The sequence below is a fragment of the Erinaceus europaeus genome, chromosome 14 (assembly GCF_950295315.1).
Source record: "Erinaceus europaeus chromosome 14, mEriEur2.1, whole genome shotgun sequence".
Classification (NCBI taxonomy): domain Eukaryota; kingdom Metazoa; phylum Chordata; class Mammalia; order Eulipotyphla; family Erinaceidae; genus Erinaceus; species Erinaceus europaeus.
In genome coordinates, this window is record NC_080175.1 from 80,819,962 (window position 1) to 80,847,492 (window position 27,531).

General features: G+C 38.1%; 1 protein-coding gene across 3 annotated transcripts in view; it reads right to left on the reverse strand.

The window, feature by feature from the left end:
* Positions 1-27,531, reverse strand: part of CRYBG3 (crystallin beta-gamma domain containing 3) — a 108,843-nt gene that overhangs the window by 44,205 nt on the left and 37,107 nt on the right. For all 3 annotated transcript variants that reach the window (XM_060172093.1, XM_060172092.1, XM_007529827.3), the window contains 8 exons: positions 21,040-26,830; positions 16,244-16,288; positions 15,889-16,004; positions 14,855-15,002; positions 7,839-7,975; positions 5,837-5,951; positions 4,515-4,550; positions 1,914-2,047 (listed from right to left, as the gene is read on the reverse strand). In XM_060172093.1, coding sequence (XP_060028076.1) covers positions 1,914-2,047; positions 4,515-4,550; positions 5,837-5,951; positions 7,839-7,975; positions 14,855-15,002; positions 15,889-16,004; positions 16,244-16,288; positions 21,040-26,830 — 6,522 coding nt within the window. The remainder of the gene's footprint in view (positions 1-1,913; positions 2,048-4,514; positions 4,551-5,836; positions 5,952-7,838; positions 7,976-14,854; positions 15,003-15,888; positions 16,005-16,243; positions 16,289-21,039; positions 26,831-27,531) is intronic.

A 27,531-nucleotide genomic window follows, 5' to 3' on the forward strand; every position in this document is an offset into this window, starting at 1 on the left:
AACCTGGAAGCAACCCAGGTGTCTAACAACAGATGAGTGGCTGAGAAAGTTGTGCTGTATATACACATGGAAAACTACTCAGCTATTCAAAATGGTGATTTCACTTTCTTCACCTCATCTTGGATGGAGCTTGAAGGAATCCTGTTAAGTGAGATAAGTCAGAAAGAGAAGGATAAAAATGGAATGATCTCAGTCACAGGCACAAGTTGAAAAACAACACCAGAAGGGAAAACACGAAGCAGAACTCGGACTGGAGTTGGTGGACTGCGCCAAAGTCAAAGACTCCAGGGTGGGTGGGGGGAGGGTTCAGGTACATGATGGCAGAGGACCTAGTTGGGGTTGTAGTATTATGTGGAAGACTGGGAAATGTTATGCATGTACAAACCATTGTATTTTACTGTCGACGGCAAACATTAATCCCCCAATAAAGAAATTAAAAATAAATACATACAATACAGTTATGTGTTTATCCAGACACTTGTTCTTTAAGCACTTAAAACATTTTTAAAAATTCAATGAAAAACAATAACATCAAAACACGTCAGACCAATTATGGGTATTCGTTTATAAGACTATTTGTTTGGTATGCCCACACTTAATGCTAGAAGTTGCAAAGCGTAAGCCTTTAAATGTAGACCCTTGATTGACCTTAAATATTATTTTATTCATCCAATAACTTGAAGCATCTTTTATTAGAAAGCGTGAATAAGCCATGCAATGTTACAGTATAGGTCAAAGGATATTGGTACTTAAGTTGAAATGAATATTCCAAATAGATCAACTCATCAACAGAAAGACTAGTAGAGAGTGGTGCTTCTGGAGAACTGGAGCCCTGAGGTGGCAATGGTAAACAATCTATGAGGAGAGCATCTTCTCTATCACTTTATCGGCTGAGATATACATACACAAGTACAGCCCATCTATTCACAAGTTTTCTGGAGGCCATATCCCGACGCTATCCAGGGAATGGGAGAGTGGCAATGAAGATTACACTTGTGTTTCTATTTAGGGGTTCTTGTGGAGCTTCCTCTAAAGCAGTTCAGGACCAAGAGGCAACTAGTGTCAAAAATGTTTTGACAATAGGAACACACAACTCAGACCATTTCTGTAATCAATTCATTGCCAGTATTACCAGCATGGAAAATCAACTATGGTCAACAGAACACAGGAAGAAAATGGAGGCTATCACTGATGTCCATTACTTGTTTAACAAAATTTTTATCTTGCAATTCTTGTCTTCTATACTGTGCTTAGAAATATCAAGTGCTGAAGCCTCAGAAACTATTTTCAGGGAGCTGAGTGGTAGCACAGTGGGTTAAGTGCATATGGCACAAAGCACAAGGACCTGCGCAAGGATCAAGGATCCGGGTTAGAGCCCCTGGCTTCCCACCTGCAGGGAGGTCGCTTCCTAAGCGGTGAAGCAGGTCTGCAAGTGTCTATCTTTTTCTCCCCATCTTCTCCTCCTCTCTCCATTTCTCTCTGTCTTATCCTACAACAACGACAGCAATGACACAACAACAACAATAGCCACAACAACGATAAACAACAAGGGCAACAAAAGGGGAAAAAATAGCCTCCAGGAGCAATGGATTCGTAGTGCAGGCACTGAGCCCCACCAATAACCCTGGAGATTAAAAAAGGAAGAAAGGAAGAAAGGAAGGAAGGAAGGAAGGAAGGAAGGAAGGAAGGAAGGAAGGAAGGATGTTCTACATTTCATCTGTCTTGTTTCTAATAACAAAAGTTCACAGAAAGCAATAGTAACTAATAGCTTTTTTTTTCCTTTTTTGTTTCCCATATTACAAAAGTGATGTATACTTTTAGATTAAGGCAGGCTGTTTTGCTTTGTTTTGCAGAGTTTTGTGCTGATTTAAAAAACAAACTATTATATCAAGTACTAAAAACATAACACTTACACTCCACCAATGACACGGATTGATCCAATTCCTTGAAAGTCCAGGTCATTTTTTAAAAACTTAGGAACTGAATCTATATGTTCACTAAATTCTCTGGCATGCCCACAGAAGTGAGGTTTTTCATAAATAATAACCTGAAAAACATGACATAAAATTATTTAATAGGGTCATGTGACACTAAAAACCACAACATAAATACAGACCATCGGCCATTTTTTATTGACACACACTTACATTCTATCGCAATACCTGCTAATTGTAAGGAATGTTGAATCTATACCCCTAAAGGTGAAGTATCTTTTTAAGTTTCTCTCATATCAATATATTGAAATAAGGGAACATCATTCTGGTTACCCAAATACTAGGACTATCTCATAAACTTTCCTATAAAACTAGTTCTTTAAAAAAAAATCATTTATTAATGAGAGAGATGGGGTGGTGTAGAGAACCAGAGTGTCACTCTGGCACAAGTGATGCTGGTGATTATACTTATCTGCTATGCCACCTCCTGGGCCACTCATAACTAGTTCTTGACTCATTCATTCTAAATTTATCCCTCCACTGAGCATAGAGACTTGCCTTATATTAGTAAATTCCCACATAGTAAATTAAAAACTCTGTTGAGGTTCTAATGTATAATGGTAAAGTATCGACCTGAGGAAATACGTGCTGTTTCTCATGCTACCAACTGTTTCTACTATTAGTCCAACTGAGAAGAAACAGAGAAGCACATTCTTGGATTGCAATACAAAACACCTTAAAGTAAGAAACTAGTTTAAGGTGGTACTTACATTCTATACTTGATTAAGACTGGGAGAGGCTAGTGCAGTAGAGGACATATCGCCAGCATATCCTTTATTCATTTCAAATTTGGACTGCTAAGCTACTGCTTGCCTACCACTTGAAAGCCATTTAATTCTCAAATTATGACTTTTCTCTAGGGTGTGGAAGGACTCACAGAAGAGTGCTAATCTATCATCTCAATCTTATTGTGTCTACTGGCATAACACATATGCAACCAGCAATCTCTGACCTTGGCACATAAGAACCCACGTGATGCCTTATTTCTAAAAATTGGCAACATTGGCCAGGCTGTAAAACATGTAGTCTGTTCTTGCTGTTTTCTACATATTTAATTTCTTTTTTTTTATTACCATTATTTGATAGAAACAGCCAGATATCAAGAGGGAAGGGGGAGATAGAGAGGAAGAGAGACAGAGAGATACCTGCAGACCAGCTTACCACTTGTGAAGCTTTCTCTTTGCAGGTTACATATTTAATTTCTACTTGGTACTGTATTCAAAGTGACTTTTTGGGTTCTAATACATGCTACACGTGTCATATACCATGAGACTCAGTTAGAAGCATTGATTTTTTTTGTTGATTAAATCATATACTAATATCTAGCATGATGAAAACTGTGACCTAGGATAGTGATTATATATATATTTAAGGAAGATACAGCCTGCCACAATTGAGGTTCTGATTCAGCAGGTAAAGAGACTGAGTCAGGAATCACTCTAAGTATCACTGTTAATTCTAAATCTATTGTATCACTACTATAAAGCTTTAGTCTCCTGTTAGAATCACCTGGGGAGCTTTGAAAAAAAATATGGCCATATCCCAGACTGAGATAATAATTATCCCAGACTGAGATAATAATTGTGTAAGTAGAACCCAGATGTAGACTTAATATCTATGATCTCAACACATAGCCAAGGTGCATTAGATATACTAGGTGCTAAGTTTTCAAAGATTAACTCTGTGACTGAGAAGATGAAAATCAATTCCATAAATCAGAAAGCCCTGAAATAAGAGAGTTATTTGTCTCATCTGTCCCTTGGCTGGAGAAGAGGGGGAGGATGAGTGCCTTTTTGACTCTACCCCCAGTTTGTCTCTGGGGGAGTTTCTTATCTTCCCAAGATAAGTATTTGCAAAACACTTTCATTCCCAACTTAAGTCATTTCCCAGCCTCTTTCATTCTCTCCCTCTCTCTCTTTTTTTTTCCCCCACCAAAGCACTGTTCAGCTCTGGCTTATGGTGGTGAAGGGGACTGAACCTAGGACTTTGGAGTCTTAGGCATGAGAGTCTCTTTGCATAACCATTATGCTATCTCCCCCATCCTTCTACCCTCTCTTTTCTCTTTATACACATTTTATATCCAGTACCTATTCTGTTCTAAAATGTACTTAGTCCTAGTATCATTACCCCAGTTTTCACTGATGCGTATCTAACCAGAGCTACCTCTTTCAGATCGTCTCTTATTTCCTTTGTGAAGTTCACTCCTAAATACCTGCTAGGTTTACCTATTTGACTATCTAACTGCCATATGAAATTATCCTGTCCCACTAAGACAAGAAAACTAAGCCAGTAGTGCTTCTTGAGTCCAAGTTGGTTATGAGTATAGACTTCCATTTTTGCATTCTCACCCCACTTCCCATTCACAGATTGAACCTTGAGCAACTACTTTGTGCAATCAATCCTTACACCCTCAACACCTATTAGTTTGATGTTATCCGGATGTGTCCCATTTGCTAACAAATACTTAAAAATTACAACTAAAACATTTTATCATGCCACTAAAGTGTGTTCAAGACTTACCTTTAAGTTCATAGGCATTTCCACTTTTAGTCCACCCTTTAAAATGAAAATAAGTTTTCACATTAGACAAACAAATATTTAAAATTAAAGAACATATACAGGCTATATGAAAATCTCGCTGGTGAAAATAGACCAATCGCAGGGATAGATAGCATAATGGTTATGCAAAGAGACTCTCATGCCTGAGGCTCCAAAGTCCCAGGTTCAGTCCCCTGCACCACCATAAGCCAGAGTTGAGCAGTGCTCTGGTAAAAAAAAAAAAGAAAGGAAGGAAGGAAGGAAGAAAGAAAGGAAGGAAGGAAGAAAGAAAGCATTTTCACTGTAAGCTACCCACAGAGCACTCTCTTGGCCATGCCCTGCTTTCCATGCTTTAAAGGCACAGAACGACCAAAGTGTTTTCTCTCATAGCAAACACAGGTTAAGTAACAATGTTCACAAAAAATAAATAATCCAGTTATATCTATTATATTTAAGAAAGCATCCATTGACAGCTGCTGATTACTAACACTGAACTTTCTAGACACTAGAATCAATTAATATAATTTATTACACATAATTTTCCAGTATTACAAATCTAGAAATTGATTAAATATGCAAAATTTGCACAAAAGAATACTAACAAGAAAACTGTGTCTGTTGTACTAAACTTTTTAATAAGCTCAAATAAATTTAGACATTTCTTTTTTTAAAAAATATTTATTTATTCCCTTTTGTTGCCCCTGTTTTATTGCTGTAGTTATTATTGTTATTGATGTTAGACATTTCTTTTTTTTTTTTTTTTTTCCCTCCTCCAGGGTTATTGCTGGGCTCGGTGCCTGCACCATGAATCCACCGCTCCTGGAGGCCATTTTTTCCCCCTTTTGTTGCCCTTGTTGTAGCTTCGTTGTGGTTATTATTATTGCCCTTGTTGACACAATTCGTTGTTGGATAGGACAGAGAGAAATGGAGAGAGGAGGGGAAGACAGAGAAGGGGAGAGAAAGATAGACACCTGCAGACCTGCTTCACCGCCTGTGAAGCGACTCCCCTGCAGGTGGGGAGCCGGGGGCTCGAACCGGGATCCTTACTCCGGTCCCTGCGCTTTGCGCCACATGCGCTTAACCCACTGCGCCACTGCCTGACCCCCTATGTTAGACATTTCTTTTACAGAAAACACTAAGCTGCTTTTTTACAGATATTCTACACTATAAAGACAAAAATGTACAGAGTGAGCTAACTTATACATACTTATTTCTTAAAATTGAGGTACAAACACAATCATCACAGCAATCAAATTTGGGGTTCATGGGTACAAAGTGAAACACTTCTCTTAAAACATTCTTACCATCTGAAGTGGATGCAATGATTTCATTTCTGTTACGGAAATCTCAAAGAGCCCATGGTCCTCCTCCAGAACTGTAGCTTGCCCCTTAAAATTAATATCTGGGTAGGCAAGCCAACTAAATAAAGACATAAATGGTTGGTTAAGTATCAGAATACTTAGGTCTGGTTCTGTAAGAGTTAAAAGCAAAAAGGGCTATAAACAACAACAATAACAATCTTATAATAACAGCATTAACAACATCAATAACAGCATTAACAACAACAATAAAAATCTTTCACAGAATTATACTTGTAAACTAATAAAACACATTCAAAAGAACTTTTCCAGACAGCACATAATACGAATAAACATGCTATTAAATCCTTACTTGCAAACCTAGCCTACAATTCTATACGTAATCACATATCTGCATATAAATTCTATTTTGTATATGTTTTCAAAGCACTAGGTATACCTTCCTTAGCATTTTCCAAAATTTTAAAGGTTTAACACTTTCCACTAAAGCAGATAACAGAAATTCAAAACCATCTACATTTTCTTTTCTTTTCTTTTCTTTTCTTTTCTTTTCTTTTCTTTTCTTTTCTTTTCTTTTCTTTTTTTTGCCTCCAGGGTTATTGCTGGGTCTTGGTGCCTGCATTACGATTCCACTGCCCCTGGTGGCCATTTTTTTTCCGTTTTTTATTGGATAGGGCAGAGAGAAATTGAGAAGGGAGGGGAAGACAGAGAGGGGGAGAGAAAGACAGACACCTGCAGACCTGCTTCACCATTTGTGAAGACACCCCATGCGAGTGGGGAGCCGGGGGCTAGAACCCAGATCCTTGAGTGGGTCTTTGGGCTTCACGAACTATGTGTACTTAACCCTGTGCACTGCCACCTGGCCCCACCAACCACATTTTCCATTCCTTGATAAACCAGGGCAACTGTAGTTGGAGATTCCACCCACCATTTTCTATCCTGGTCCATGTTTTTAAAATCAATCCCAAAACAATATTTCCTTTTCTTGTTAACTGGAATTTCTCAATCCCACAATAATTTTTATAGATGCAAATATAGAGAGATACAGAGAGACACAGAGAGAAGATAACACGGCATCAGAGTGTCTCTCAGTACAGTGAGGATCACACCCTTGACAAACCAAGTACACTATTTGAGTATGTTGCTGGCTCAGAAGTGGTATTTCAAATAAGATTTCTAAAAGACCCACCTAGTTTTCAACTAAACTTTGTTAACTACAAACTTTTTTTTTTTCCTGGATCAGGACAGCTGTGTCTGTCTAAGAATTCTAATTTATGATTCTTTTCCTCTGCTCTAAAATGTAGCTGTAGGATTTTAGGTTGAAGTAGAGTTTGAGGGTTAGTGTAGCAGATGTTTCTGACATTTTAGAACAGATGAAAACAATGAAAGAGAAAAAAGGGGTCCACGTTGAAAGCATCACAGAATTTGTGACTCCAATCAACGTAAGGCTGAATTAAGACTAAGCTTAGACCCACAGTTTTAAGAGATGGTTACAGATTCATGTATGTCAGATGGTACTCAAGGAACAAATGACTTCATTTCCTCCTTTAGAACGTGAGAGTAATTTTACTTGCTTGCCAAGAGTAAAGGAGTAATAAATAAAAAGGTACTTTGTTCCTGGACCTGTGGAGGTTCTCAATAACTCTCAGCAACAAACCTTAACTAGTTAGGCTGTCTAATTTTAAGCTAGAGACAGGTTTTTATTTCTCAGTCCTCCATTTTGGATGACGTACAGACAGGAAGTGCAGTCAATAAGAGCTATGCCTAGAAATTCTATATTTGGTTCTGAGAGTTAACACATTGAAACTTTGATTGGAACCAAAGACAGAATTGGTTTTAGTCCTGCAATAGTTTTTCTTGGGCATATAGGAATATAGGCAGAAGTAACTAAAACTTCAAAAATATTTATGTCACTTACTGAAACATGAAACACAAAAGTTAAACATTAGTAGTCACCAATCATAATAGTAAAGAACCTGATACACACACTCCAGACTTCACAGTGAAGGACACAGACTTTGGGATATTCAGCTCCTCCAAATTGGGGACAGGCCGATGTACGTAAATAGGAGAACATGCTGGATCAGACTGTGGGCAAAGCTCTATCTCTGGAATACTGCAGTTCTGAGAGGGGGGAAAAAGGCATCTGAATCATGTAGAAACAGCCTAGAATCTGCAACATCCTGGACATGCGGTTACAATTATTCATTGTTTAGTTGAATTTCTTCACAAAAACAAACATAATGGAATTACTGTTTCTCCTTACAAGTTAAAAAAAAAGTCATTTATTTATTCCTTTTGAGACACACACACACACACACACACACACACCAGAGTAAAGCTCACACACACACACACACACACACCAGAGTAAAGCACACACACACACACACACACACACACACACACTAGAGTAAAGCTCCAACATATTTTGTGTTGCAGACTCAACTCAGGGTCTCATACATGCAAGTACTACATTCTATACATTGTACCACTTCCCCAGCTGCAGCTCTGAAATTGTTTATTTATTTATTTATTGGTTTGTTTGCTTGCTTGCTTGTTTTTAGCACAGGAACCTGTATAACTGGAGTCCCTGTCAGCCTGAGCTCGAGGTCACAGCTAGGGGTAGGTCACTCCTGCCAATGCCCATCTGCAGCAGAGAAGCAAATCACAGAAACCAGATATCCCACCTTCTGCACTCCATAAAGAACTTTGGTCTAAATTCCAAGAGGAAAGAAATGTTAGGGGAAGATGGCCAGAGGGCTCTGAACTCCAATTCCATCAGGACCCAGAGAGATAAGAGGAAAAAAGGAAGGACATTTTGAAGTAGTAACAGGTTTAGGTGTGACTTAGAAAGGAAGAGAAGGTAGGGCCATTTAAAAAAGTGGGATATATATATACATATATATATATATATATATATGTAGTTATAGAAATAATAGTCAACCATATCAATGACCTTGGGAGAACTGCTTCAGTTTCCAATGGAGGGGATAGGGACACAGAAGTCAGGTGGGAACAGTAAGGAATTATACTCCTTACCTTATAATTTTGTAAACAAATATTAAAATCACTAGTAAAAATAATAAAAATTAATGCAAAGGTTTTTTTTTTTTTAAATAAGAGATACAGAAAGATAAAAAGGAAAAGTGAAGAGAGGGAGATATGCTTAAAGGAACACTGATTAGCTCTGGCATATGTGGCAATAGCAACCACACATGAATCCTCTGGTAAACAAGTCCTGTGTTATTCTGTTGAAGTATCTCCCTAGCTCTTGCCAGCTTTTTATAGTAAGTTTTATAAGTCACAGTAATAATATTAGAGATATTGATATTAAATGTTAACATTAATATTATCATTAAGAAACTAATGCTAGTATAGATATTAACAAAACATTACCCTAATTCCTTCTGCCTTGTTTTAAAAAAGTCTTTTTCTATCAAGCAATGTACAGAGTTACTAAACTATTTGAGTGCCAAGTCTGTAAACCTTCCTTTTAAGAAACATAACAAAGCCACAGAGAGGAATAAAGTTGAGTAAAAGCTGGTCTCATGGGAGACATAAGAAGTAAATAATAGAGTCATAACCCTTCAGTGTGCTGAATAATTCACACTTACAAAAGTAGTAGTATAACAGAAATCTGTTTCCCTACTTGTAATTTTCTATTTATTTTCCATCTAACAAAATTAGTCTGAGGAAGAGTTAGTGAAACGACCCTAGGTTCCAACACATATTCACTGTCATGATCTGTTAAACCTTGCTTTAAAATTTCACGTGTGTATTTCTTTTCTTTCTCTACTGTAAAAGCCCTTTGTCAGGCCAAGGCTTGGATGATGGGCCTATACCTCCAGTTGTTCTTTATACAAATGAGTTTGTTAGAATATCACGTTCCTTATGATGCTCTTTGGCTCACGTACATCAAATTTCTGCGTCTATTTCTTTTTCTACAATGCAGCACTGAGTCATCTATACTCACAACAGTTCACCTCACCCTCTCAGTCATACTGGTCTCTGTGCTAGCTTCCACCCCTTCTTCTGGTCTAAGTTTAATATATTTCTAATTTCAACTTTGTAGAGAATTTTTTTTTTTGTTTCTTCATTGTGAAAACCTTTTTAATGTCAAGTTCTAACTCAACAAAGACCTCATCTTGGAGAATTAGAACTATGGTTATTTTTTCCTGCTCTGAAATTATATAGTTTCTATCTGAACACAAAATCTACCTCAGTTGACAGTCATGAATATTTAACTATCCTGCTCAAGTTTCAATAGTATAATTCTTACTGAGGACATTATAAAATATGAATGAATATGCTTTAATGAAACAAGTGAATGTAACAGAGGTGAAATTTATTAGCTTGAACAAATGTACTATTATTAATTTTGTAATTATAAAATCACAATTTTTTGACTTAACTTCCTTCAAGATGAGTTTTTTTATTAATTGTTGACTATTCTTATTTATATGTAAAAAAGCATCTTATTTTCAAAATTAGTTCTAAAAATGCAGTAAAGCATCATAACTTTAAATACTCTTTAAAAAGTATGTTTTTTCTTTGAAAGTTTTATTTCAAAAACAGAAATATCCAGAATAGTTACCTTTCAATCTCCAAGTCTTTTTTGTTTTTTTAAAATAAATAGAGTCCTAGTAACATTATTTAAAAAACTGTCAATGTTAATGTTCCCCCAGGGATTTGAGGTACAGTAAAAGAACATATAACTAAGTGTCTCACACAACCAAGTTTCCTCTGCATTGTGTTATACAAACAATGTTTGGGTGGTGTACTTTAAAATGGAAAAAGCAAGAGGCATTTAGGTCTTTCACAACACAGAAGGAAATAGCATAATGGCATAAGCATAATGATGGCTAAGTAGTGGAAAACAAACAAAAAAGTGCAAAGCTTATGTTCTTAACTATCTTTGCTAGCAGCCCAATTTTTTCTCTTGGACAATACTTTACTCATAAATATCTTCTTCATGAAAGCTATTTACAGAAGTAATGCATTTTTAAAGATTTGTTTAATCATTTTCCCAAGTCATTTTTTTTATTTTTGATTAATAGAGGTTTACAAGATTGTAAGACTGCAGGGAATAGTTCCATACTGTACCTACCAAATAAGTTCTGTGTCCCCACCCATACAGTGATAATAACCACAGTCCTCACAAAGACTTACTTCTTGACATACAAAAGAATTAGTAGGGAGGGGGTCAGGCGGTAGCGCAGTGGGTTAAGTGCACGTGGCACGAAGAGCAAGGATCAGCATAAGGATCCCGGTTGAAGCACCTGGCTCCCCACCTGCAGGGGAGTCACTTCACAAGTGGTGAAGCAGGTCTGCAGGTGTCTGTCTTTCTCTCCCCGTCTTCCCCTCCTCTCTCCATTTCTCTCTGTCTTATCCAACAATGACAACATCAATAACAACAACAATAATAATAAGTACAACAACAATAAAACAACAAGGGCAACAAAAGGGGGGGGAAGGTAATTAAAAAATAAGATAGGGAGTCGGGTGGTAATGCAGCGGGTTAAGCGCCGGTGGCGCAAAGCACAAGGACCAGCGTAAGGATCCCGGCTCCAGCCCCCGGCTCCCCACCTGTAGGGGGTTTGCTTCACGGGCGGTGAAGCAGGTCTACAGGTGTCTATCTTTCTCTCTCTCTCTCTCTGTCTTCCCCTCTTCTCTCCATTTCTCTCTGTTCTATCCAACAAGGACAACATCAACAACAATGATAACTACAATAACAATAAATTCAAGGGCAACGAAAAGGAAATAAATATTAAAAAATCTAGAAAACATTTTTTAAAAAGATATATAAAAATAATAAAAAATAATTAGTAGTTGAAGGGCTCTTTATAGTAACCTGATAATGACAGTTTATTTTTAGTAAGGAAATGTTTATATGGCTTCTAGACTTTTCTACCTATACCACACTTTACAAATATATCTTCATAAACATTTAATGGTTAGAATATTAAAGTTATTGGTGGAAATAGAGATAAAAGTAAGAAAAAAGATCTGGAGTGAATTACAGTAAAAAGTATTACAAAAGCTATAAAATTCCACTGCCTCCATATCTGATAACAATCAGTCCCCACTCTAACCACAATTTCTCTAGTCTAGGCTAATTAATAACCTAAATAATCTTGGATTGTAAGAAAATGTCGTGGGGCTGGACGGTAGCCAGCAGGTTAATCGCACATGGCGCAAAGCGCAAGGATCCCAGTACGAGCCTCTGGCTCCCCACCTGCAGGGGGGGTCAGTTCGCAAGAGGTGAAGTAGGTCTGCAGGTCTTTCTCTCCCTCTCTGTCTTCCCCATCTTTCTCCATTTCTCTCTGTCCTATCTAACAACAACAACAACAACTATAATAACAATAACTATCACAACAAGGGCAACACCAAGGGCAAAAAAGTGGGAAAATTAGCCTCCAGGAGCAGTGGATTTGTAGTGCTGGCATCGGAGTCCCAGCGATAACCCTGGAGGCTAAAAAAAAAAAAAAGAAAGAAAATGTCAGGCTAGGGAGATAGCATAACTGTCATGCAAAATAGACTTTGATGCCTGAGGCTCCAAAGGTTCCAAATTCAATTCCCAGCACCACCATAAACTGTTCCATAAAGTGCTCTGGTATAGAAAGTACGGTTTTGTTAATTAATCCTTTCTTAAATTAAAAAAAGAAAGTATTAATTGCATAGAAAATATAGTCATCTTCATATTCATTTCTATTTGAGAAAAGAAAGCATGTCACTGAAGATTAACTCCAAGTGGTCCGTGAGGTGGTGCAGTGGATAAAGCATTAGACTCTCAAGCATGAGGTCCTGAGTTTGATTCCTGCCAGCACATGTACCAGAGTGATGTCTGGCTCTTCCTCTCTCTCCTCCTATATTTCAATAAATTAATAAATGATATATTTTTAAAAAGATTAGTTGTAATTATTAACCCCCAGTTATTCCCACTGAGGGCAAAGATGGCATTGGACGAATCTGTAACTGTTGACAACTAATGGTTTTTTCTGGATTAATTCACAGCAACTGAAGACAACTGCAAAAATAGCACCATCAAAGATAATCAGAGGATGGGCCAGATTTAGGCAATTAAAATTAAGACAATGAAAATAAGACAAACTTGGCATATATGAAAGGTGAATTTGCAATGGTAAGAATTACCATGAAAAAGAATCTATCAGCAGCCAGTATTTTGATAAGATTGGACAAAAAGTAGTTTGAGCCTGATTTCTACTCTGTAAAATATTGAGAACAATAATGAATGCCAATGCCTTTTCCATTCAATGTTCCATCGTTCTATTTCCCTTCCTCACTAAAAGTTTCTAGCCTGTTTAAGACATGTGAATACTAACACCATAGTTTTAAAAAATTACTCCCAGCACAATAGAAGGAAAAAATGCAAGCATGACTATTCATTCATATAGCCTCTTTTTTTCCTGTTTTTAAGTCTTTTTTAAAAAATTTATTTTATTTATTTATAAAATAGAAACACTGACAAGACCATAGGGTAAGAGGGGTACATTCCCACCACCAGAGCTCCATATCCCATCCCCTCCTGATAGCTTTCCTATTCTTTAACCCAGTGGGAGTATGGACCCACTGTCACTCCCATATTCTAAGCAAATGCTGGATGTGAAAATACCCATTTATATATGCACACTCAACAGACTGGCTTTTTACTTGAGTTTTGGCTGGGGAGAAGGTTGTTATTTGAAATACCTAATTCAATGTTTCTTCAGTAGACTTGGCTCCATACCTGATACTCACAAAGAAGGCACAGAATCATACTATGTAAATGCTAGAAGATGCCACCCATGAACTGTTTATTTCAACAAGTTTTAGTGAGTTAGCTAAATAAGTTAGAACTTAAAATGTGGCGGGCTGAGCTGAACTGCCTACAGTTACAATTTCAGTGGAAATTAGCACTGCCTGCACAGTCATCTTCTTTGCGATATATTTCATTAATATTCATTTCCGTTTATCTGACAAAAGCAACTCTGTCACAAACTCCAGTATACCCTTCCATGTGGCCTAGTTCCCATTTACTCCCTCAAGATATTATTAAAATGCTACCTCCTTCAGGTGACGTACTTCTTTTCCATGTGCCTCTACATTTCAGATGGCCATGTGACTACAGCTTCTCCACTAGATTTTAATCTAGAGAGATCATATCTCACATATTTCTCCTTCCAGGGCCTATCAGAGTATTGGGTCCATGTGTAGACAAGCAAACCTGTTTAGCACAAGTTTGCTTATAGTTTTTCAGAATGTACTACTTCACATAAAATACATGCAGGTACCACTTTTATGATAATTTTTTTCTGTATACTACCTTTTTCTGTAAGCATACAGAAAAGTACGAAGCAACCATCGATAGTCTTATCAGTATTGATCCAAATCTTCACGTCAATTTATATTTTTATGCATGTAATAAGCAAAATCTCCACACCTTAGAAAAATATATACTCCTAAGTATTGTGGGAGTGACTGCACTAAATCATGTTATCTTACTGTTGAAAGAACTCTGAAGATACATTTGAAAATATTGGCTCTTTATAGAAAAATATGTTTGGATTGTATGTTCCTACATGTGTGTCGGTGTGTACACATACTGAAGTCATGATGTGCCATTTTATGGATCAGTTGACTGGTAACATTATAAATTAATAATTACACTAATTCTTTTTTTAAAGTTAATTTATTGAGAGATAGACACTAGAGTACTGCTCAGCTCTGGCATACAGTGGCACTTGATGGTGAACCTGTGGCCTCAGGCATGTAAATTCTGTGCTGTAACAGGTTGAACTATTTCCTGGCCCCTTATCTAGGTCTTTAATACATAAACTCAAAAGATCATCATATATATGCACAAATATTACACACACACACACACACACACACACAGCGAATCATGAGCATAAATATCAACATTTTCTAAACATTGTTAGGTCACACTATAACTTTACTACATAACAAAAAAAATTAGGGAAAAATCAATAATTTTGTTACCTTTACAACACGTTTAATAGAACCCAATACGAAGTTTCTTTGTGGGTGCTTCCGATTCTGAAGGATCCAGTCATGAGTTAATACCTTTTCCCCTTCTTCTAACACACATTTCTGACCCTGGAAATGTGGTTTCTCATATAAAATCCAGCTGAACAAATATAAAAGCAATAATGATTTATAGCTAATTTCCTGAGAAATAAAGAATTGAACAAATCCTATGTAGAAAGTCACAGATCAGATAGTATATTTGAAATTTTAAGTGGGGGGTTATTTTCTAGTTTTGAAATGACAACATAGACTAATTTTAGATATACAGTAAGAAAGAGTGTAAGTGCAAAACTCTAGCACCACGCATGCATGGGAATACTGCATGAACACAGTACCACCATTTATAGGCATACTTTACAGCAACTGCACAGGTTGCATGCTAATTAAAAACACCACCCTAATAGTCACAAATCACACTTCTACTCTAGCATCTGGGCAGTGGATAAAAACACAAGTCCTATCTTATGACAGTAGGACAATTCCACACTCTACTGTTTATAACATGAACACTGATTAGTGGATAACCTAAAAACGTTGTACAAAGAAATTTTGGTTCCAGCACACACATAGAATGGAGTCATAGTAACAAATGAGGTCTCCACTCATTTTCAGACCATACAAAGAATCCTTTGCTTGATGAGCACATCAACTACATAAATGACTGACTATATGGCTATATTCCTCAGTGTCTCATAAATCTTGAGTTCGCTTTCAAAGCCACACTTCAACTAGGCCTAATAATAGTGCAGTTACAGGATAGTGATTGCTTATAATGTACACATTGGGCCTTCCTACCTACTGCTGGACTTAAGTGCCAAAATCAATCTATTTTCTCCTACAGTAAAGAGAACTAAGCCACAAGACAATAAGCAATGCTTTCAAGTATCAAATACTAGAAATGGAATGTGATTTTAATTTAAAATGTAAAAAGTAAGAAAACACAGTACTTTGGGGGAAATGCTACAAGATTTTCAGAGATCTCTTACCAGCCCCTCACAACTTTTATCAGCACCCCATGTGGAAAGGACCATGATGTAGCATCAGGAATATTACAGTAGATCTCTTGTTTGTATTTACTTCCATGGACATCATAGATAACCATCTGCAACATACAGTAAGTAGGCACAGTCACTAATCTTGAGAATGTATTTAAAATTCCAAAATATTTAAGCAGAGAGTACAGAAAAAGAAATACCCAATGTAAAAGAAAAGATTACTTTAGATAGTAAAATTCTTGAGTAAAATAATCCTTTTTTAAATTACTTACTTTAAATGCCCAACCCTAAAAGTGACTTTCATTTTTATATTTTATCTTAGTCTAACCTATGAAGCTATGCTTACCTTCCCAGGTCTTGGGTTACACCTCAGTGTTTGTTTGTCAACATTCTGCAATAATAAAAGTGGAACAAGTAAGGTTTAAACATCAAGGGAACGATATACACAACTCACTTTTTTTTTTAAAATTAATTAATTAATTTATTTATTTTTATTTATTCCCTTTTGTTGCCCTTGTTGCACAACTCACTTTCTTATCAGTTACAGATTCAATCTATCACAACGTATCTCCTGGCCATTATGTTCAAAGTGCTTCACTAAGTACTAAGGGAACTTTCAGGGGGCAGGGGGATATATATATATATAAACAGTGTGTTGTCTATGCCTTCTCAGAAGTTTATAGCTTAGAAAGAAGAAATGGGTGCTAACTCACATGATTCTTCTAAGTGGGCGATTAAATTTCACCCAGATGTAAAATACAAAGTAGTCAAGGAAAATGGTGCCAGCATAGAGCTGAGGTACAGGGATTAAAAAAAAAATTTGTATTATTTTTATTTATTGGATAGAGAAAGCCAGAAATGGAGAGGGAAGAGGATGACAGAGAAGAAGAGAGACAGAGAGACACCTGCAGATCTGCTTCCCCAGTCATGAACCTTTCCTTCTGCAGGTGGGGACTGGGGGTTTGAACCCAGGTACCTACGCATTGTAACATTGTGTGCTCAACCAGGTGCACTACTAGCCACCCCCCAGGGATCTTCATAAAAGGGTTCTCTGAGAAGTGGTATCAAGAATACCTTACGAAGCACAATTTCAACAAATTTTGTAAAATGTGGCAAGTTGGGGTGGAGACAATGGTGGAAAAAAATTCCAAAGAGAACCACCTTGAAGAAAATGTATGATGGAGGTGGTCTGGTGGTAGTGCAGTGGGCTAAGCGCACGCGGCACGAAGTGCAAGGACCGGCATAAGGATCCTGTTTGAGCCCCCGACTCCTAACCTGCAGGAGGCTGCTTCAGCAGTGGTGAAGCATGTCTGCAGGTATCTGTCTTTCTCTCCCCGTTTTCCCCTCCTCTCTCCATTTCTCTCTGTCCTATCCAACAATGACATCAATAACAACAACAATAATAACCACAACAACGTTCAACAAGGGCAACAAAAGGAAAAAAAAAAACCTTAAGGAGCAATGGATTCGTAGTACAGGCACCAAGCCCCAGCAATAACCCTGGAGGCAAAGGAAAAAAATGTATGATGTTCAAAAACACAGAACATGTAATCAGAGCATGGAAAAATATGGTCTGACTGAGAATTTGGGGATCTTGTTAGAAAGGTAAGGTCCTCTACCCTATGATCCTGCAATTCCTCTCTTGGGGGTATATCCTAAGGAACCCAATACACCCATCCAAAAATATCTATGTACACATAAGTTCTTGGCAGCACCATTTGTAATAGCCAAAACCTGGAAGCAACCCAGGTGTCCAACAACAGATGAGTGGCTGAGCAAGTTGTGGTCTATATACACAATGGAATACTACTCAGCTATAAAAAAAAATGGTGACTTCACCGTTTTCAGCCAATCTTGAGTAGACCTTGAAAAATTCATGTTAAGGCAAGTAAGTCAGAAATAGAAGGATGAATATGCAAGATCAGAAAAAAAAAACACAAGTAGAACCTGAACTGGAATTGGCATACTGCACCAAAGTAAAAGACTCGGGGGTGGGTGGGTGGGGAGAATACAGATCCAAGAAGGACGACAGAGGACCTAGTGGGGGTTGTATTGTTATATGGAAAACTGGGAAATGTTATGCATGTACGAACTATTGAATTTACTGTCGAATGTAAAACATTAATTCCCCAATAAAGAAATTTAAAAAAAAAAAAAGAAAGGTAAGGTCCTACTTAATGTGGCAGGCAATGGAGAACTGTTTCTTCAAATCCCAGCATTTCTTTTACATTGATTTTTGCCGATTTTTGCCTTGTAGTTTTACTATTTGCTACCAAGGCTGTTAAAGTTAAAAATATATGTATTGGGAATCCTAGAGAAAGATCCTTGATCTTAAAAATGCCAAAAAGACTCTTTGCCCCAACACAGCTTTCAATTTCTATTCTAAACTCTGACACTGTCTTCCCAGAAAATATTTTAGTCTACTTTCATGTTAATTGTCAAGTTCAAGAAAAGATTACTAAAGCCATATGCCCTAGGAACATACCTAAAATAGACTTCTTAGCCACTTTCCATCAAATGTCCCTATTTTCATCTGTTTGTTCCTGCTCTTTGGTTCCTGGTTATTAAACATTTTGTCTTGCTTAGTACCTTACTGGCTTTCAGCCACTAGGTTGAAGATGCTACTATGATTTCACCCTGACTTCCCTGGGAAGATAACCTCACCATTAAGTCCCAGAACCTTACCTCTCCAGAGTCCTATCCCTCTATCTTAAGAAAAGATAGAAATAGGCTGGGGATATGGATCAACTTGCCAACACCCATGTCTAGCAGAGAAGCAATTACAGAAGCCAGAACTCCTACCTTCTACACATCAAAAAGAATTTTGGTCTATACTCCCAGAGTAGTAAGTGGTAGGGAAAGATGAGCAGAGGGCTCTGAACCCCAGTTCCACCAGGACCTAAAGTGTTTGTCACCAGGAATCTCATTTTTATACCATCACTGCAAGGGAAGCGAATCTGGAAAACACCAGATAAAGTCAGGGACTATTTCTCTTATCTGAGAAAGAAAAGGAAAAGAAGGAAGGACATGCCGAAATAATAATAGGCATAGATGTGACTTAGAAGACAGAAAAAAAGAAAAAAAAAGGCAGGGGTGTGGGTATATGTGCGTGTGTGTAGATAGTGACAGATCTAAGTCACCCCATATCTGAAACTGCTGGGCTAGCTAGCTTCGTGGGCGGGAGACAGACCAGGGACTCGTGGCTGGTACGCAGTATCTCTTTATTCATGTGGAACGCAGCGCAATCTAAGCTATCTCCAATCGCAATCCTGTCTATATATATATATATATATATATATATATATATATATATATATATACTCACCAAGTAGGGTGGAAACAGGATGGCGCGAAAAGACAGTGGTGGAAATCAGGGTGACAATGAGAGGGGGCGGAGCAAAAAGACACTGTGAACCAGTGGGGATTAAACCAATGCCCTGCAGGCAGGGCGATGCTTAGTTAACAGTGGTTATGTAAATAGAATAGTGTTAAGCAGGGGGGATTAAACCAATGAAACAGAAGGGATCTTAGAAGCATACCAACATGAAACCTTGTGAAAACTACTGCAGTTTCCAACGGAGGGGATGATGACACAGAACTCTGGTGGTAAAAATTACACTGTTGTAGGGAGTCGGCGGTAGTGCAGCATGTTAAGCGCAGGTGGCACAAAGTGCAAGGACAGGAGTAAGGATCCCGGTTCTAGCCCCCAGCTCCCCACCTGCAGGGGAGTCGCTTCACAGGCGGTGAAGCAGGTCTGCAGGTATCTTATTCTCCCCCTGTCTCCCCCTCCTCTCTCCATTTTCTCTCTGTCCTATCCAACAAAGATGACATCAGTAACCATAACAATACTAAAACAAGGGCAACAAAAGGGAATAAAAAATTTAAAAAAAAAGAATTACACTGTTGTTATAATTTTGTAAATCAATACTAAATCACTAATGATTTTTTTTTTAAATTATCCTGGCTAGAGTGCTGGGCTTATAAGCATGATGTCCTGAGTTTGATCCCCAGCATCACATGTGACATGGCAGAGTGACACTCTGGTTCTATCAATAAATGAATTTTCAAAAACTAGCCTCATGTCCTGCTTTGTATGAACAATATTAGAGTTTACAATGAGAGGCTATCAAGCAAATATTACAAGTACTTGAATACTTTTATGATTATTTATACTTTCATGAGACACATTTACAATGGAAAATGACTTATTTTCTTTTTTGAATTTTTTTTATTTATTTGATAGAGACAGTAAAACATTGAGAGGAAGGGGGAGATAGAGAAGGAGAAAGAGAGACACCTGCAACACTGCTTCATCATTTATGAAGCTTTCCCCTGCAGATGGGGAGCGGGGGCTTGAATCTGGGTCCTTGTACAGTGTAACGTGCACTCAACCAGCTGTGCCACCACCTGGCCCCTGGAAAATGACTATTTTCTCCCACACAGTACCCTGAGGAATTTAGAAGGTTGTCACTGAATCTGAAAATCAAATAGCAGCAAAAACTAAGTTGCTCCTTATACATTCTAAGTAACTTTCTCACTGTAAAGCACAACTAATAAACAATGAGCTATGATATACTTAAACCAAAGAAAAAGCAATCTCTCCTCTTTCCTTTCATTATTTACTGAATTTTAGAGAGGTGGAGTCTCATTCATGTATGATTTCACCACTCCTGATTTGGCTTTTTTATTCAAATAGAGACACAGAGAAAGACCAACACAGCACTGATGTTTTCCCTACTGCCATGACACTCCTATATGGTGCCAGGGTGAAAACCTGGGCCATGAGCATGACAAAGTATGCACTCTACCCTGTAAGCTATCTCAATACTGCTGAATACTGGTTTTCTTTATTTTTTTTCATACACACACACACACACACACATGTATATGTATGTATCTATAAAACAAAGAGTGGGTGGGGGCAGAGAGAAGCACAGCATCATTCTGGCACATGCTGTTCTGGGGACTAAACTCAGGACTACAAACTTGAGTGTTCAATGCTTTATCCACTAAGCCATCTCTCAGGCTGCTGCTCTGATATTTAAAACAATATATAACTTCAAAACATTTACTTAATCAACTATTAGATCATTTCATGTCCCAAAGCACTACTTAACTAGTTAAAAAGTAAAAATTACTTACTTCTGTGAACAGGTTTAATCTGCCTTTGCTGTCTTGAGCACGGAAATATTTAGACACTGGTTCATGAAATATTCCAGCACATGTGGCTCCTTTCTCAGAGGAGTGAGATTTGGAAGTTTGCAAATACTGATGATAAACAGTCTTTAAGGAAGAATGTAGTTTAGAAGAAAGGTCAGATTTTTGTAGAAGTGGAACCTTTTCTGGCCACAGACCCATTTGCAGATTGGAGGGGGTAGGCTCATTTGATGTCACAGTTGAGCTCCTAGAAGTTTCTTCATCATCATGGTAAAATGTGATGGAAGGATCAGGCAGTTTAAAGGTAATCATGTCCCTCTTTCCAGTTCTTGGACTTCCTTTATAAAATGATTCTTCTTCTTCTTCTTCTTCTTCTTCTTCCTCTTTCCCTATTTGTCTGTCATCTTCATCAAAATTCATTTTTAAACGTTCCGATACTGACTGGAGAAGTGATAAAACAGAAGAGGGCTGGTTTGCACTCTCTCTCGATTTTGTAGAGCCATGATGACCAGGTGAGACCTCACCGGATAGAATGTCCTCCTGAGAGCTGTCATCCTCATAAATGGGAGACAAAGACAAAGGATAAACTTTGTATCTCTTGGCCTCCACCGATAGGAACATTTCTGAAGTATCACTGTCAAACGTGCCACCTAATTTAGTATCCTTCTCAAAATGATGGACAAGGTCAGTTCTACTCTCAGACCTTTCACATGCAAGAACAGGCACACTATTGGTTGTATCAGGAAACAACAGACTATGTGTTCGTCTTACTTCTACAGCAGGGTATTTCTCTTCTTGAAGGGGTTCTTCATATAATATAGTAAAGGCAGAATTTTCCTGTTCATCCTGAGAAACAAAGGCTAAAGTTGATTCTTCTTCACCGCTGTAATCTAAACCTCTTGTTTTCTTATGTACTGCAGTAACAGACATTGGTGTGCCTATCCTTTGCATGGTATTACCAGGTTGAAAAGCTGGGTAGCCTTCATAATCTCTACTTAATGTAGGTGATTCGTACCCTCTAAAATATGAAGCAAGTCTATTGTCACGTGCTATTAAGCCTTCCTTTATTCCCAAGGACTCTTCCTCCATTTGTCCAGTGTCCTCTACTGCAAATTCTTGGGATGATTTTTCTTTTTCAGGTATGGGAAGCATGCCCTCCGCTTGTGTAATGGGCAATTCCAGACCTGTCCCATATGTTTTCTCAACATTTATGATTTCAGGTAACACTTGGTCACCCATGTTTCCTACTTTCAACAAAGGCCTTTCAAGAGTCTGTCCAGTGATCCCCACAGAATCTTTTAGCATGTCTACCATTATAGACATTGCCTCAGCTTTATCCACAGATCCTTCAGAATCCTTTTGATAATTATTATCCATTTCTGATGTAACAGCTATTACTTCAGACTTCTCAGTAATCCCCTCAACATCTTTTTGGTAGATACATTCCATCTCTGGCATAACTGATGCCACTGCAGGCTTACCAACATCTCCTTCAGCATGCTTTTGGCAAATACTTTCCACTTCTAATGAGGCTGGCATCACCACCTCAGTCTTTGTAATATCCCCTTCAGCATCTTTTTGATGAGCATTTTTTACTTCTGACACAACAGGCATATCCACCTTGCCAACATTCCCTCCTGTATCCCTCATCTTATTAGCTTTGTCCATTTCTAAAATGTCAGTTAGTTCCTCCATTTTTTCAATACATTCTTCAGCCTCTGTTTGGTGTACTAGTCCCATTTTTAAAATATCAGTTGCTGGCTCAGTTTTTGTGATATTTAATTCATCATCCTTTTTCTGTGTTCTTCCCATTTCTGACATAGGAAGGACTACCTCATATTTCATAATATTCAGTTCAGCATCCTTTTTGTTTGGTTTTCCCATTTCCAATATGTAAGGCAAAAGCTCAATTTTCCCTAAGTTGGTTTCAGTATCCTTTCTATGTACTTTGCCTGCCTCTAAAAGTGCATGGGGTGTACTTTTACTACTATGACCTGGAACATTTTTTTCAGACATACATACAAGAGTATCAGACAAACTGCTCTTGGATGTCCCGGGAACATGGAGCTCATCATTTGCAAATGGAGGCCATTTGAAATTTAAAACAAGTGTTCTTGAATCATCAGTCCCAGTTTTACTATTATCCATATTCTCTGTTTCCATTTTCTGGTTACAGTCCTCTCTGAGAATGACATGTGCTCTTACCTTATCGTCTAGCCCTTTATGAGGCATGTCTTCAGATAGTAAAATCGATGCTGATTCCTGCAAATTTAGTCTATCAGACGGCTCAAGTTCATTTCCAGAAAATGGGGACTTTTGGTAGGCAACAATTTCTCTTCCTTTAATTGACTCTGTGTCACTAACTAAGTTACTTACAGAGAGGAAACTACCCAGTACCTTATTTTCCGTAATTTTACATGTGCTTTGATTTTCTGGCTGTCCTGACACCAAGAACTCCTTTACTCTATCATGCTGCTCACCACCATCACTGTTCAGAATTTCTGAAGCATCAGCCTGAAGTTCAGAATCCCAGGTATCCTCAGTATCTTTAAAAGCATCATGTGCCAAAATTTCTTGGGCTGAATAAATAATCTTATCGACTAATTGCCTAGCTTGATCTTCTAATAAACAAGATACATTTGTTCTATCAGAATTAAAAATGTGACTCTTCTCACCAACTGTATGTGAAACGCCAGCCTTTTCTTCATCTGTGACTTCTGGGATACTTTCCTTGCCCTGTTCTTCCAAGCACTCTGTCAGCTGTATCTCTGTCAGTGTTTTATCTGATGGTTTTTTCTCAGTGATGTCTTCTTTCGGAGTACCTGGATTCATTATGCTGGCTTTGGCAATATGCTCCTGGCAGGTACTAAATGAGAGTTTGAATTTAAATTCTTCCTTGACAGAATTAAAAATCTCACTTGTCAAAGTATCAGCCTTTTTATCTAAGCCACTTTTGAGGCAATCATGTGCTCCCCTCGTTTCTATATGTTCAGCAAATACTTCAGAACACTGCTGGCTTGAACTGTTAACTGACGCTGGAATCCCAGCAACTGCTCCAATCTCTGATCTCACAGGACTGTCAAAGGGGGCAGCCAGTGGAAAAGCAAGATATGTCTTCTCCGGATGATTTCCCAAATGTTCCTGAAAAAGGAACATTTCTGCCTCTTTTGAGACAGGTGCTTCAGATTCCAAATAAGAGTGACTAGAGGAGAGCAGATCAGTTAAAGAGATATCTTTATGTCTGCCATCTATACCAACTTTTCCAAATCCAAAATCATTTGGGGAATTATGTGAACCTCCTTCTTTAGAGTTACTAGAGAAAGACAGGCTGCCAATATCAGCATGTAGGAAATGAACGTTCTCTTTTCTTCTGTGAACCAAGCTTTTTTCTGATCCCAGCACAGAAGGAATATTAAGAAAGCCTGAATCTTCAGGTGTAGTATCTTTTTCCAGACTGATACCAGAACCCAAGAAAAGTGAACTTACTTTTGTTCTGTCAGTTTCTTGGAATTCACGGGAAGTTTTAGTTGGACTGAGTTCTGTCATTTCTGAGATACCAGGAATCTTTTTAGTCCCACAAATCTCTGAAGGTAGACAAATCACACAAGTCTTGGCTTCAGAATTCTGTGCCATTGGTTTGGTGTCTTCCTCACCAGAAATAAAAGAAAAGGAAGGAGGATGACCTAAGGTTTCTAGTATACCTTCATGTTGAGACACAGGAGAAGATACCTCAGCTGGACAATTCTCTTTAAAGCCATCATCTGAATATTTGTCTTCCATCTTTGTAAGATGCATCAATTGAACAGCTTTATCCTGCTCAGGCTCTGTGGCAGCTAATTCTGAAAAGACCTCTGGATCATTTGTAATTCTAAATGGAGAAGAAAGCCTGGTCTCTGTTTGAGAAATAGGTATCTTGGAACAAACTATAGATTTTCCTCTTTCTGAATATGATTCAAGAGGAAGACTACCCTCATCATTAGCTTCAGCTTTGGATAATATTTTAGCAATGTTGTCAGTTTTTGTTTCCAAAGGATGAGAACCAGATTTCTCTAAGTTGCTCTCATGTGTTTTAGAGTCTGAAAGCCTCGACTTTGCTTTAGAAGGGCCTTGAGATGAAATGGAACCATGCTCATTATATAGATTTTCAGACTCAAATCTCCAGTCCAGAGCAGCTAAGCAAGTGTCACTGGCTTTAAGATTCAGTGGAACTTGGCATTTTTCACAATCAGGAAGAACTTTGGATTCAAGAACTGCAGGCTCAAGGTCAAGACAAGTAGGACTCTCTGTGCCTGCAGCCTCAGCAGAATCTGCCACATTTTCTTCTTGACACACACTGGGTTGAATGGTTGTAGCACCAATGCTGACATCTCTATTTTCAATGAACACAGAAGAACCCTCATTCTTTGAAACGGGAACATTCAACTTTCTCAGCCTGCTATCTTCAAAAACGAAGGTAGGAGAACAAGTGTTGAAATGTGATTTTTCATAGTCATGAGTAAGAGGTGTTCTGGTACCAGGTGATGTTTTGGTTTGTTGAGAACTCTCTGAGTCATGAAAAAATTCTAAAGTGTTATTTCTATCAAGTTCAAAATTCAGTTCCGGTGACATTTTAGTCTCTAAGCATGTTACAACTGCTGATTCACTGTTGTATTTTGCAGAGGCTGGGCTGTTTTGATCTAGTCTAATATTGTAAGGCCTTTTTCCTTGTAGCTTAAAATTAAGGTTTTTGGCTCCTTGTACATACAGCTGGTCAGTATCTTTGGGAAACAGTGCCATTTTATCTTCTGACATTTCTACATAACTCGAAATTGTGGGTTCAACAACTGAAGTGGTTTCTGCCTCTTGCCTGATTTCTGTAGCAGCCAAATTTTTCTGTGAGTCTTGAGTAGGCAACCTATTTCTTTCATTTACAAGTCCTGTGTTTGTCACAGCATGTCTCAGAAGAGCAATGGTGCTGGTGTGGCTGGCAGCCTGCTTCAATGAGTTATCTATTGTTGGCTTGTCTGAACACTTACTCTCTGACAACTGCAGCTCTTTATGAATAACTGATTTATTTGGACTTGACAAATCTGTACTTTCCTGTTTGGTAATTTCACTTCCATCAGATTTACTACAAGAGCAGTTAAAAGTAGACGGGTTCTCGGGCACAGCATGCTCTTCTCCGTGTACCAGTGTCTCTTCACTCATAACAAAGCTATCTTCTAACACAGCATCTGCTGCTATCCTCTGAAAATTTGGACTGCAAGGATCTTTGCTGCTGTTACATCTTGAAAACAATGCTGAACGCACCAGATTTTTGTCAGTCTGAGAAACTGGTGCACAAATTAAATAGTGCCGTGAGTCAGATTCTCCAACAGCAGAGTTAGAGTAAGTCGCAGATGGGGGTGACCTACTTCTCTCAGGTCCCCCAGGATCACTTTGATATAAAACATCTTTAGAAGCAGCAGTATTCAACAGTTCTGGGTTGCTTGTTAGATGGCCCTCTGTGTTGAGATTTACTTTACAACAGTCAAAGTCTTCAAATGAGCATCCTAGCAAATGTCCTTTCACAGATATGTCTGTGCCGGCTGATGAAAATGTTGTCACCTTGCCAGCCTCATTTTCACTTTTAGGATGAGTATGTGTGCCTGCACTGGAGTCGGAACTCCCATCTTTTCTGTCCAAGGGATTCACAGTTTCTACCACAGTTTGCTGCTTCAAATACTGTCTAATTTGTCTGGGCCCTTGATAAGTTGCATATGTTACTGCAGGCCTTGATGGTTTATGATCCAATTGTCTGAAAAAGAAACCGCATGGATGTATCAGAAAATATAATGAGTAACATTTAACAATAGTCTCAGAAAGTCATGTGAAATGTCTCTATCAAATACTCCTAATTCTTAATATGTACTAAACTTGAGAAGAAAATTCTATAATGCTTTTTTTCTTTTTCCGTTTGATAGGACAGAGAGAAATTGAGAGGGGTGGAGAAGATAGAGAGGAAAAGAGACACCAGCAGACCTGTTTCATTTGTGAAGGGTCCCCTCCGCAGGTGGGAATAGGGGGCTTGAACCTGGGTCTTTGCACATGGTAATGTATGCACTCAACCAGGTGTACCACAGCCTGGCCCCATAGAATCCTGTGGTTAAACCTGTATTTAAAATAATTAAGATGGGGTAGGGGAGATAGCATAATGGTTATGCAAACAGACTCTCAAGCCTAAAGTTCCAAAGTTTCAGGTTCAACACCTTGCACCAGCATAAGCCAAAGCTCAGTAGTGCTCAGGTATATATATATAGTCTAACAAGCAATGCAATAGAATCAAAACATCATGAATATTCAAGCTCTTGCTATAAACACCCTCCTCAAGAGAGCTCAAGGCATTTTATCCTTTATCAGTTTACCAGTGCAACTTCTGATCTTAAAACATTTCTAATAAAATAGATCACAGGGGGGAGAAATCCACTGGCTCTCAAGTCTCTATTAATTATATTGCTT